At 34.7% G+C, this 13,911-nt stretch overlaps 1 protein-coding gene across 1 annotated transcript in view; it reads right to left on the bottom strand.

The window, feature by feature from the left end:
• The window catches only part of RIF1 (replication timing regulatory factor 1), a 57,179-nt gene that overhangs the window by 6,565 nt on the left and 36,703 nt on the right, over positions 1 to 13,911 (bottom strand). The window contains 12 exon segments of the mRNA XM_032636735.1: positions 331 to 439; positions 2,292 to 2,445; positions 2,967 to 3,082; positions 3,172 to 3,249; positions 3,559 to 3,705; positions 5,820 to 9,050; positions 9,423 to 9,477; positions 9,559 to 9,639; positions 10,016 to 10,167; positions 11,613 to 11,732; positions 12,873 to 12,972; positions 13,527 to 13,729. Of these exon segments, the coding sequence (XP_032492626.1) occupies positions 331 to 439; positions 2,292 to 2,445; positions 2,967 to 3,082; positions 3,172 to 3,249; positions 3,559 to 3,705; positions 5,820 to 9,050; positions 9,423 to 9,477; positions 9,559 to 9,639; positions 10,016 to 10,167; positions 11,613 to 11,732; positions 12,873 to 12,972; positions 13,527 to 13,729 (4,546 nt within the window).

Raw genomic sequence — 13,911 nt, forward strand, 5'->3', positions numbered from 1 at the left:
GGCAACAGAAAAATTACCATAGCTTATTCTGTGCCATTACAGAAATCATGACTACTTCATTTTTATGAACATAACTGGAATGCAATGTTTATAGTTTATATCCTCATTGGAGGCCTTGATAGAGCAGAAGTTGACAATTAGAGAAAAAGCAACTAGACATACTTGAAGTCGTATCAGTTATTTTTTCACACACTTGGCAACTATTACACAAAAAAATACTTGTCTAATTCACAGGGCATGGTCAAATTAAAACTAAAAGCACAATAACAAAATACTTCTTCAAGAAAGTCAGCTGATCTTATAAAATTGTCCCACTTTGCTAAAATATACCTGAGGCAAGTCTTTCTTCATCAGGAGAAATAGATTTATTTTCCATTACATTTACTGTTTTTTCAGAAATATCAAAAACTGGAATCTCTTCTAGTCCACGAGACTTCACCTTGATTTATACATTCAGACCAGTAAAAAAAAAACAAAAAAAAAAAAACAAAAGCGACAAATTGAAAGTAATTTTTAACAGGACTAATAGTAACAGGACCACTAATGCTGGAAAACAATGTGACATACTATGTTTCACAGGCCATTACATGATAAGCTTAGCTAATACTGCTAAGAACCCATGTTCTACTAACAACACACAAAAATAGCATTACATAGCACTGTTTTTTCAAAGAGGTGGTTATGGGGTTTATAATATTTCCTAATGGACTTGTCAAGAATTATTGCAAATGGTAGCCATGAAAAACTACACTATATTCCCCAGGTTCAGGAACAGGGAAAAAGCAAATCTAAGGCAAAGATTTCCAAGCTTAAATAATATATGGACTTTTTTTAAAATTTAAGAACACAATTTTCAAAGGTATTCCCAGGGCTTACTGATTGTTGACTGAGAAAATACTAATTTCAGAACGTTAGAGTTACCATATGACCGAGCAATTAGATTCCTACATATATACCCAAGAGAAATAAAGAATGTTATGTCCACACAAAAACTTGTATATGAATGTACCTAATAGCATATTCATAATAGGAAAGTGTGTAAACAACCCAAATGTTCATCAAGTGATGAATGGATAACCAAAACGTTGTATAGCCATAGAATGGGATATTATTTAACCATAAAAAGGAACGAAGTACTAATACCTGTGAACCTTGAAAACATTATGCTCAGTTAAAGAAGTCATTCACAAAAGACTACAGGTTATATGACTCCACTTTTATGGAATGTCCACAATAGGCAAAACTACAGAGACAAAGATTAGTGGTTGCCTTGGGGGTGAAAATGCAGAGTGACTGCTAATGAGTACAGGGTTTTTTTTTTCGGGGTAGTAACAAATGTTCTAAATTTAGGTCTTGGTGAGGGTTGTGTAACTTTGTGAATATACTAAAAAACCACTTAATTGTGTGTTTTGGGTGGGTGACTTTTATGGTATGTGGCTGGATCTCAATAAAGCAGTTGAAATGCTTCAGCTATCAGACTGAAAATTACTAAGAGTTGTTTTTTTCCCCACTGGTTAAATGTTTTTAAAGATCAAGTAAAATTAATAGTAAATCAAGGACTTTCACAAATACAGCAGAAGTCTTCAGTAGTCTGCAAACTCCAGTCCCAGAAATTCTAATAGAACACCAGCTTTCACCCTTAACAAACCCTATTTTTCATATATTCACAGTTTTGCATAGTATCAATGAATACATAAAGGGTTTCTAAATGGGTTTCAGGAGAGTCTGCGAATTCTTCTGAAATGATACACAAAATTTTCCATATATTGATACATTTTTATATGGCAAAAGCATCTTGGCTTTCATAAGAATCTTGAGAAATGTCCATGACCTAAAATGTTTGTGTTAAAAGTTGATAGGAAAAAAAAAAAAGTTGATAGGAAGAACAAGTAAAAAAAAATTGGCCACAATTGTGTTGGATATCAAAATCAAAATACTGTTAACTACAAATACGCAAGATTTTTGTAAATGTTTAGATTTGAACATCTAGGTTTTAGAAATGGCAGCCACGAAACCAATCACCTATTTGGTGGAAATAAAAGAGATAAGAGGGTAGGAAAATAGAATTCAAAGAATAAAGAGGTATTATACACAATAACAGTACAAAATGAGCAAATCTATGGAATTATAAATGAATCTTTTAAGTTACTCTTAACTGCAGGGGAAGGGAAGATAAGGCATCATATAAAATGAGCTTTTTAAGCAAGAATAGTTTAAATGCAAACTTCTGTAACTGTATTGCTCAATCATTTATTTATACATGATGTTATGACTAACATCAAAGTTTTTACCTGCTGCTCATGATATACTCTGAGAGCCTTTTTTACATTAGACACTTTTGGAGAACGGATAGGAAGAGTTTTTATTTCAGATGCTGTAAGAGTACTCAAATCACCAATTGTTTTTATATTCTTGGCTCTAATGAGTTGTCCCAGTCCTCTTGCCCTAAAGAGATGACAGAAACAGGAAAAATGTCATATAGTTTTACATTTATTCTGTTTGTAAGGGCCTACCCAATTGAATTTCCTGATCTAAGCTCAATCATAACTGAATTTATATAGACCCACCTAGCCCACTCTGAGGACAGGCATACATGCATTTACTTTAAAATTTGAATCTGATGTGTATACCTGGCTTAAGCAAGACTAACCTTTACAAACATCTTATAAAATGGAACTGATTATACTCCTTATAGTATTTATATTAGGATTAAATAAGATAATGTATGCAAAACCTGGCAAATATTAAGCACACAATTATCTTAGCCATTACTGTATTATGATCAATGCTTCTATTATTGCCATATCTCACCCATCTTCCCAGCTGCATTTTCATTCATTTCTAAAACAAAGTGTGTGAAAGTACATATAAATCAATTCTAAACATGAGAACCTTGATCATTTAAATATCCCTCTTAAGTAAGTGGCATCTCTAGGTATAAGCCAGAAGCCTAAATAACCACTTACCACATGTTGGACGTAATCTGAGGTAAAATGATGTCAACTGGTGCTACACAGTTCACCAAAGCAGGGTAAACACTTTCTGTTGGGCATGGCACAGATTCCTTAGACATTTCTGCAATCTTAGAATAAATTTCAAAAGCTGTTAAATAGAGGTCACCTGACTGAACATGAAAATATAAAGTTGCATGAAAACTAAAGCACTTCTTACTAAACACTTCTTTGAGCTCTTAAATTTAGCGCTACGTGATCCTGGGGACAGAAATCCTTTGGCTGAAGTAGTATTATGCTAGATAGAAGAAAGGAGAAAAAAAAAACTCAGAACCCTAGATAACTGTAAATTTTACAACTCTATTTTCACAACTTAAGCCTGCAGTAATGTCTTAAATTTTTCAGAAAATGTAAAATGTAACAGTATTACTGGATCAATGACTTGCTGGATCATCATTGCCTCTTACCACCTCTTGTCTGCTTACCAAGTAAGCAGACAAAAGAACAATAAACCAAACCAATTAAGTTTTGTGTCTTAGTTAATTTTAAGACAAATTACCCAACACAATTCTGTCTGCATGTGTATTTTTTAAAGCCTACAGCTTACCTTAGATTGCGCAGTAGGTGAAGTTTTAACACTTTTTACTACGGGAGAACTATTTGAAGAATGGCACCTAACAATAGAGCATCGCCTATCAATGTCATCTGCCAATCCTGCCTGGTATATAGGATCTGCAAAGGAGACACGGCGAACCTGAAAACATAGGTCATGTTTTTATTTAACAAAATTAAAAGTTAAAAAAAACCCCACAACACTGTAAATTCTCATTATAAGGTTAGCCAAAAACAGAATGTGAAGCTTAATTTAGTTCACTAGAAGCCAACTGCACATAGTTGTAGTTCTTCCTGGTGACTGCTTTCACAGATATTACTCAAGACCAAGGGTCATTCCAATTATCTATAGTCTAAACTGCATAATACAGCAACAAGGAGAGTGAAAGAAGGATAACAGCAGAAACTTAATGAAATTGCATGTGACAGTTAAAATTGTATAATCAAATTCTATTAACCTTACAGGCTTACTATGGACTGTAAAGAACAATGTAAAGAGGCAGAGACAGTACTAACTGGCCTCTGGTATATCTTACTAAGCTCAGTTCTTAACTCTTTGAGGGTCCAAGAGTCAGCAATTGGGTGGCTTTTTTTGTCTTTCTTAGCCCAGCTTGAAGTCATTTTGGCCTCTTCTAAACTCTTTATTCACTCTTTCAGCTATCTAAGCACACAAAAGAGCACTTAAACCATTAAATATGTATATAAATGCCTCCTGGTCTTGATTCCCAAAAGACTGGGCAGATTTTGTACATATCTGCTACAGAAAATTACTGTATGCTGTACTGTTGCCTAAATAAAAATTAAATGAGCTACTATGGAACAAAACATGACTAGTTAACTGATATTAACAATCTAAAGTATACTGAAGAAATCAAATGCATTTTACCTTATGGCCTATTTAAACTTAAAAAAAAATAATAGTAAGAGCCTCAAAACAAAAGCAAACCAAGACCAAACTGAAAAAACCTCAAGTGGTGTTAAGTCTTCCCAAGAACTAATCTCTGAATTCTCAATATGAGAATTTTCAGTATATCTTGGGGAAGTCTTCAAAATGTGCTGACTAAAGGCAAAATTAAGTGCCAGTATAATTATATTTATATATACACGTTTGTATACATAAACACATGTGTCCTACAGTAAACGGTAGGTTCAGTTTCAAAATTAAGTTAAGGAATGCCTACATTGTACTTTTTCAAAACATCTACTTTGATAGAGAGGACAAGTTATGTAAGCACATGCAACTTTTCCTTTCTAAATTGTATTTATTCAACAAATTATGTGCAAGTCACAGGGCCAGGGTTAAAACAGATACATAGGTAATCCATATGTTTACAAACCAAAGTAGATAAACTTTAGTGAAGAAAATGGGGACATAAACAAAATAATTACAAATGAAATCATATCCAGAAATTAATGAAGGCACAGCCTAAAAAGATTTTTTTTTCTTTTTAATTAGACAAGGTGTGAAAATAAGTTTATATAAATACTTAAATGTGAAACAGCATAATGTCCTAGTACATAGTAAGTGCCAACTAAAGCTACTTTATCAGTTTCTAAGTGTTTCCTCATATATTATGATACGAAGAGCAGAAAAAAAATCACCATGAGAGATTATCTAAAGTTTTCAAAAAGTGAACAATGGTGATGGTTGTATGAAGATCTGTAGCTTAGTGCCCTGAAATAAAGGAATATCTAAAGGGCTTCAGGGACTTCCCTGGTGGTGTAGTGGTTGAGAATCCGCCTGCCAATGCAGCAGACACGGGTTCGAGCCCTGGTCCAGGAAGATCCCACATACCACGGAGCAACTAAGCCCGTGTGTCACAACTACTGAGCCTGCGCTCTAGAGCCTGCAAGCCACAACTACTGAGCCCACGTGCCACAACTACTGAAGCCTGCTAGGCCTAGAACCCGTGCTCCACACAAGAGAAGCCACCAGAGAGAGAAGCCCATGCACTGCAACCAAGAGTAGCCTCCGCTCACCACAACGAGACATAGCCCGTGGGAAGCAACAAAGACCGAACGCAGCAAGCAAGCAATAAATTAAATAAATAAATAAATAAAATAAATTTAAAGGGCTTCAGTCTCCTTTCTCAACCTTTCCTTCTACCTGCCCTTTTCCCTAGCCACCATGGTAAATGTTCAAAATGAATGGTCATATAAACCTAATATTCTGTCATTCACCAGGTATCATCACCATATGGCCAAAATATTCCAATTAAACATGGACTCATTAATATTCAGCTTCAATCCCCCTACCTTGTGAACAGGTGATGAGCTTTCATCTTCTTGGGGTCTTTTTAGTCCTCTCTTTAAAATGCTGGTGGATGGAGAAGCCAAAGGAGACCAGACACAGCGTGTCTGCATGCCACTAGGACTGTCATTTGCTGACATGAGTAAAGGATCAACATCCTTTAATTTTTGAGGAGATGTATTATTGTCTTCTGATACCAGTTCAGAAACAGCTGTTTCAGCTGTCAGAGGTTGTGGTGTCTCCTCCACTTTCTCTGAAATATGGTAAACTTCCGGTAAAATTCCATTATTTCCTGCTACCATCTGACTGTCACCTAATTTTGTTTCCTCAAATTTATTAGGTTCAATATTTGTTTCAGTTTTATTAGAGTCAACCTTTCCTTCTTCAGAGCTCATCTCAAGTGTGTTGGGAACAAAACTATCGATTTCTGCATTCAATCTCTTTGTTTCAGCTTCTATAGGCTTAGAGGCTTTGGTAGTTAAGTCCTCATCCTCTGTTTCATTGACACGGTCAGTTTCAGTAGTCACCTCACCAATCACTGTTTCTTCACAATTTTCCATTTCAGCATTCATTTCTCCAGATGAGCCTGGATCAGATTCATCACTTCCTCTGTCTAGTTCCCCAACTGCTATTTGTTCAGAAATCTCTAACTGAGCACTCACTTTTACAGGTGCGGTATTATCAGAATGACCAATACCTGAATTAAATTCCACAGCTATTGCTTCATCAGCACTGAGTTCTTCAGGTGCATCCGTACTTTGACTGTTTTTCTCTGTTACCTCTTCCTCTGAAATATCAGTTTTGACACTCTTTTGTTTAGAGAAGCTAGCTTCAGATTTATCATTTTCTGCATTCAATTCCATAGCATCTACTTCTCCTGGATTTAATTCTGCATTTGCTTCAACATTAACAAGGTTCTCTATAATACTCAATTCCTTTTTGGGGATAGCCTCTGGCTTTTCTTCTTTGGTCTCCAAAGTTAAACATTCCAGTGAAATATCTTTGAAGTCACCCAAACATGGGTCAATCGTTTTACATTTTTTATTAGATGGCTCCTGGCTTTCAAGAGATATTGCTACCTCAGAATCCCTATCACAAGTTTCTTCTTTAAAATTTACCATTTCAGAAGGAAGAAAGTCTTTAATAGTATTTTCTTTCAACTCAGTTTCAGATATAATTAATGAATCATTTATAGTATCATTCTCCTCCTTGAGATCCAAATGAAAATTCACACTATGATGCTCATCTAAAAGTTTTACTTCTGAATACAGATCAGCTTTAGAAGTTTCTGATATAGTTACAGGTGTCTGCACATCTGTCTTTTTTGTTTCGCTGACTTTTACATCATAATTCTCTGTATTCTTTAACCCAATGAATGACTTTTCCTGAGGTTGTGATTTTTCTCCACAGCAATCACAACCTTTAGATCTCCTCACCCTCTTACTTCTCTTGTGTTGGCATTCAAGTGTTTGAAGAGTTTTCTCAGAAAGCAAAGAAATGTCTGATGTTTCTGTTTTTGAGGATTCACCCACACTATTTTCTAGAGAATCTCGCTTATGCAATCTTTTATTGGCATTTCTAGTCCTTAGATTTGATTCTGGTACAGAAGGATTTGAAAAGGAATGTTCTGCACATTTGTTAGTTTTACTTTTTCCCTCATAAGTATTTGATACATCACCAGAAACTTGTAATAATTCTGAAGATATTGTAGAATCTTGAAGAGTTACAGTATTACTTTCTTCTCTTTTTTCACAGATCTGAGATTTTGTATCTTTGTCTACTTCAGAATTCCCTTTATAATCATGTGTCTGACTTTCAACCTTTATACATTCCTGTTTTACCATTTTCTCTTCTTGATCTTCAATGTCAACACTGTCATTGCTTTTGTTTTTCCATTTTCCAGATCTTTTCTTCTTAGAACCTTCTTCTTTTGCCTCAGAACTATCAGATTCTGAGTTTTCAATGCTGGAAAGTAAACCCTGGGATGCTCTTCTTGTTTGATACCGTGTTCGTCCCCTTACTGTTATCTCAGAGGATTTATCTGCAATGTCCTGGGCACCATCTCCCTCAGATTTAGTAGTCTCAAGATCTGGCTTTCTTCTATTTTCATCGATTTCAGCATTAGCGCTGGTTTCCCCAAAAGTCTTCTCATGTAAATTATTTCCTTTCTCAATTAAATTTTCCTGTACAGTTTGTTCAGAAATCAGTTTTTGCTTAGGTAAAACATCATCTTTTACATGCAATGGACTCCTCTGCAGAGTCTTTTCTTCTTCCTTACGTCTTTCCCTTTTTTGATTATTTTCTTTATCTTGGCTATCAGTGGTTGGCTCTGCTGTTTCTGAACGTCGCCTTAAAGATCGTCTAAGGGTTTTATGATTTGGAGTTATCTGAACATGACTATCCTCATTTACTGTTTGATCTGTTGTTATTATGGCTGGGGGTGTGTTTTCTTTGGATTCCAAATTAATTTCTAAGGTTTTCTCCTCTACAGTACTGTTTTCTAATAGTACAGTATTTTCTATTGTTGGTTTAAGCATTGTATCCTCATACTCCACTGAAGACTCAGAGAGATGAACCTGATTATCTAATGCACATTCTGTTTGATTAAGCAAACCAGGTGGGTTATTTTCTAAGGCTACCATGCCATCAACAGATTCCCGAGTACTTTTCTCCTGATCAGATCTCAAGGGCTTAGACTTTTTATTCCCTATTGGTTCAGGCTTACTCGACCTTCGGACTGATCTCTTAATCCCATGCACTGTTTTTGCAGAGTCAGATTTTGAAAGAGCCACTTCTCTTTTCTTTGCTTTTGGTGGATTATCTGTTTTAGCCGTGCCTTCCTGATTATTTTTCACTATAACAGCTGATGACATATTATTCAAAGGGGATGGACTAAAGGGTCTATTTTCTGAGCCATCAAACTTCTCCAAAGTAATAAAGGATTGCCTTCGACTTGTAGGCTGTGGGGGAGGAGTTCCAGAAATAGTGGCATTAGAAACCGAGCTACTGCTGACACCAAATGTATTTTCTGTACTAGATGCACATTCAGTTGGCGTCTTCTTTGATACAATTAAAGCCTTTTTTCTGGCATCATTACTGCTCAGTATTTCTGGATTGGTTTCCTCAATAGAACCACACTCATTATTCGAAAGGGAAGCCTTTTCAAGGTGTTCATCCATACCACAGTTTTCCATGACATGTTGAGGAATGACAATGTCACTCTCCTTTTGTTCCTCCTGCACAGAAATGTACATATACATATAGATTAACCAGCGAACAAGTCTGACTTTCTGGGGAAATTTTTGTGTAAAGCTTTAGTAATTCAAAGGGCAATGTGACTTTCAATATTTTGCAAATTTTCCAAAGGTGATGGTAGATGCCCATTAATTTATGTTTCCAATTGTAAGTATTCAATAAAGCCAAATACATTTAAACACACATGCACTCACACACAGATGCAGACCCACACATATAATGACTATAATTCTGCTAAAGTCTGCTAAGGAAAGTTAAGAGATTATACAATAAATCTTAACATTAATATAAGAGACTCCATAATAATGGAAGGGTGATTCTAAAAACCCCAAAATATGAAATACCAAATATACCTTAAATATCATCTTGGAATCTTCCTTGGATTTTTCAGTTAAAGTAGGAATTTCCCTGAAATAAATAACTGCATAAATTAGAATACTGTTAATTAAAAATTAGAAAACCAGTTACTTCAACAACTTCCATACTTACATAGACTCTTCCTGACCATACTGAGAAAACAAAGTATCTTGTGAAACATCCAGATTATTATACATGGCAGGAATATCACACCTGAAAAGGATTTTTTATAAGCAACTTCAATATCTGATATTCCTACAACTAGAAATTAAACTTACAATTCTACATCTAGTTACATTTTAAGAATAATAAAAAATCAAGGTTTAAGTGCTTCCAGATTTTCCATGAAACCATCTCCCCTACCTTTTCCTCCCATACCTCAATAAAGGAATTGTTTAGAAACATTTAGCGCATTTCAAGGCAGCCTTATACATTATGAAATATAGTTATGCAGTCTATCTTTTTGACACTTAAAATATAGCAGCACAGAATACACAGTATCTTAGTTATAAACTCAAAATTATGGTTTGCCGCATGAAATCTAAATGTAAATATGGAATACTCTATTCAAGATTAAAGTACTACAAACCTCTTTGTTTTGAGTACTTCCTTCTGGTGTTCAGTTAGTATCCTTTCCTTTGTTTCTTTTCCTTCTGGAGGTATAAACACAAAGTCAGTAGACTTTTCTTCTTCCAAAGGCATTTCACTCTTTGCTTTTGGAGTTGAAGACTCTAGTTTCAACTGCAAATTGAAAACGTTAATGCGCATTTTGAGTTTCCAAATTATTTTCCAATACTTCAATCAATCTCTCTTCGGGCACTATGATAAAGGTTTTTGATAATGACTAGGAAGTTTGAAGTTCAAACTCATACAATATTCCTGGTTAATAACTAACAATCAGTACCATGTCCGTAACTTTCACTCTGCCTCTACTAAATACTCAGAAAATAAAAATTATTATACCTCTTTAAAAAGTAGGCAAGGACTTCCCTGGTGGCACAGTGGTTAAGAATCCACCTGCCAATGCAGGGGACACAGGTTTGAGCCCTGGTCCAGGAAGATTCTACATGCCACGGAGCAACTAAGCCCGTGCACCACAACTACTGAGGCCTGTGCTCTGGAGCCCGCGAGCCACAACTACTGAAGCCCATGCGCCTAGAGCCTGTGCTCTGCAACGAGAAGCCACCGCAATGAGAAGGCCACGCACCACAACAAAGAGTAGCCCCCGCTCGCTGCAACTAGAGAAAGCCAGCGTGCAGCAGTGAAGACCCAATGCAGCCAAAAATAAATAAATAAAATATATAAATTTATTTTTAAAAAAAACAAACAATGGATCTCCATTTCCTTTAAAAAAAAAAAAAATGTAGGCAAATGTGTGCTTACCAAAAAAGCATGGGCAAATGTTTTTCAGGCCAACACACAGAAATCAAGTGTTTTGGCAGGAGGAAAGTATATCTGCAGTTTCAAGTTGAAGCACAGACTACTCAAATTAAGTAAAAGGTGCCAAAATAATATGTCCTATATACCAATAATATTGGTACCATAATGTCATTTTTACAAATTTTCAGCACAGTTGTTCATTCTACTGTTCAGTTGCTCATTCTCACAGTTGTTCATTCTACTTTTCAGTTGCTACAAGACTGTGTCAAAGTTATTCTTTAAAAATAACATATTTCTTTTATTTTGCCAGGGCCATGGTCTCAAGATTCCAGAACACTCCTTTACTGGAGATCCTGGAAGAAGATTATCTGAAAATTGGTTAATTGGTCACTAGCTACTAGATATTTAGTTTTATATGTGAGCTTACAACAGATGTCTTGTGGATGCATTCTCTTCCTATTCAATAACAGAAGTTCTAAAACATTCTCCTTTCATGCTACCTATGTTATAGTTAATCTTATTTAGTTTCATTCCATCTCAAGGGGGCTGCTGCCTCGAGTAACTATACTAAACAAATGCTCAGTGTTATGCAGACTTAACTTTACTAAGAAGTAATCATCTCCCAAGGCTTCTAGGTTACCATGCCATCTTAATAGTCTTCCCAGGCCACACTTTACTATTTCCCTACAATCCCATCTTTTATTTAGTGTTTAACAGGTTTTTCTTCCAATCAGAAGTTGTATATTTGCAAGCTACCACATACTTTAATTTTAAAAGTTCTATTAAATACACTTTGAAAAACATACTTTAGCTGGTGGTTTCATATTGTCTTTTGTATCCTTTGTTTGTGCCAAAAAAGAATCTCTTTTTCCACTTGAGGTTCTTTCCATGCCACTTATCTTCATATTTAACTGTGAATTTTCTGTCTGTTTTTGTAAAAGTAAAACAATTTCATTATGTGCAAATGTTTTTTATTTATCCTTTTCACATTTTGATAATTACAGTCTAATCAATATTTCAAATTTCTTTTGACTATTCATATCTACTAAGATCATGTCAAAGAAAGCCACTGTCTAATGCAGTAACAGCAAAGATTTGTTGTCTCCAACTTATATAGCAATAGTTGTTTTGCATCCTGAAAATAAGATATATCAAATAAACACTATAAAAATGAATCGAATTATTGAACTCAAATACCCCTCTTATTACTGGAAATTGTTTTAGAAGAAAAACCAAAGCCATAAAACTTTAAACAATAAAATATACATGACAGAAAATACTATCAGGTCCCTCCCAACAGAATATATGGCTTTTTCAGGCCAAATTACACTGAAGGAGTCTAAACAAGTCTAGATAATTATCTGATAAGAATTTTTATTTTACCCAAAAACCAAAACTAAGTAAGAGCATTTAGCTAGCTATAACACTTTTTCTCTTAAGGTTCTAAACAAAAAACAGTGAGACTCCATTTGTTGTTGAATAGGAAAAAAGTGCCTAAGGGTGTTCTACCTGATGAGTATATATACATAGTGCTTCTATCTTTATTCCTTAATCTTTAGACAGTAATCAAGTACTATTAGCCAAAGTAACCTTGGTCCAAATGGATAATGTGATATCAAGGATGTGTTTCTCTGGCAGAATGAATGAGATTCAATGCAAAGAAATCAGAAAATGAAGTGTAGCTCTTGCTTACATAGGGATTAGTAACCAGTATTCCCAGTTTATATAAAGCAACATTTAACCATATATTTCAATAATTCCAACCTTTGCAAAACAATATACGAGGTGCCATAGTTAAATAAAAAAGATCGTTAATGAACAAGAACCAGAGATTATTTAAATGAGACTCCATGGTGAAACTGCCCTTAATTCATAAGTTTTCTAGGCCACACAACTAACTTTATGGAAAACTGTTACGGAACACTTCTGTTCAGGTTTTACTTGTTTATCACTTCAGTAAAACATTCTAAGCTTTTGTCCTTTTTAAAACTACACTGAAACGCAATAAAAGAACTACTCAAACATCATGCAAAAGTAAACAACGCCCCCCCACACACACAACTTACTGTATCTGAATATGGTCCACCGGATTCCTCAATAATTTCAACATTTTCCAAACCAGGCAACAGAAGCAGAGATTTTTGTTTGGCTTGTTTCAGTATTGGTCTTCAAAAAAGTACATAAATACATATGCCTTAAGTAAGCAGTACTGATGACACATTAACAAGAACACTTTAATTATAATTTTAAAGTGGCAAAATACAGCCAACTTAAAGACTGTTTTTTACTCCACATACATAAAACTGGGAGAAATTACAGACAATATTTGAATTTTTCACTAAACTCTTCAGTTTCTGAATTTTATTCTTTAAAAAGTTTTCCAATTTTCCAAATTTTAATCATAAAATTTTGAGCAAAAGTAGACTGTTACATTAAGTACATGTCACTTAACAGCCACCAATTTCCTGCCTTTTGCTGGAAATTTCTTTTGTTAAGGATAATCCGAAATTGCTTTTTATGTTCCTAAAACTAAGGTTACTCTAAGGACCAAAGCAAAGGGTCAGATAATTTTAATAATCACCATGTACTCCAAATAATAATATTTCAACTAAGAAATCCTCTGCAATGATTCCTCATAAGGAAATTTTATGTTAAAACCAAAATGTCAATACATAATCAGAACAGAGTAACTGTATAAAAGAGTTTTGTTGTTAGCATACTTTAACTCCTCAGGATAAATCAACATCGTCACTTTAGCAAATGTGGCATTCCAGAACTGAGCACTTTGTTTTCTAATCTGTTTATTCTTGTGTAAAAATACTATGCATAATAATGGCGTGATCTGTTCAAGAAGTTCACTGTCATAAGTCCCAGTGTAGCTGACGTGTAGACAAGCAATAATTTCTCCTAGTAGCTTTTCTAACTAGGAAAAAGAAAAAGTTCATTAGGATAACACTTAGAAATGTTACTTTTCAAACAGAAAAAATAAAAGCACAAAGCATACTAAATTAAATTCACAGAACATGCTGTTATTTCAATTTTTTTTTTTAAAGCTCCCATCACCTTCAATATATAACACTCTTTATAGGCAAGAACTTACTTTAT

This window comes from Phocoena sinus, chromosome 7 (genome assembly GCF_008692025.1).
Source record: "Phocoena sinus isolate mPhoSin1 chromosome 7, mPhoSin1.pri, whole genome shotgun sequence".
Classification (NCBI taxonomy): domain Eukaryota; kingdom Metazoa; phylum Chordata; class Mammalia; order Artiodactyla; family Phocoenidae; genus Phocoena; species Phocoena sinus.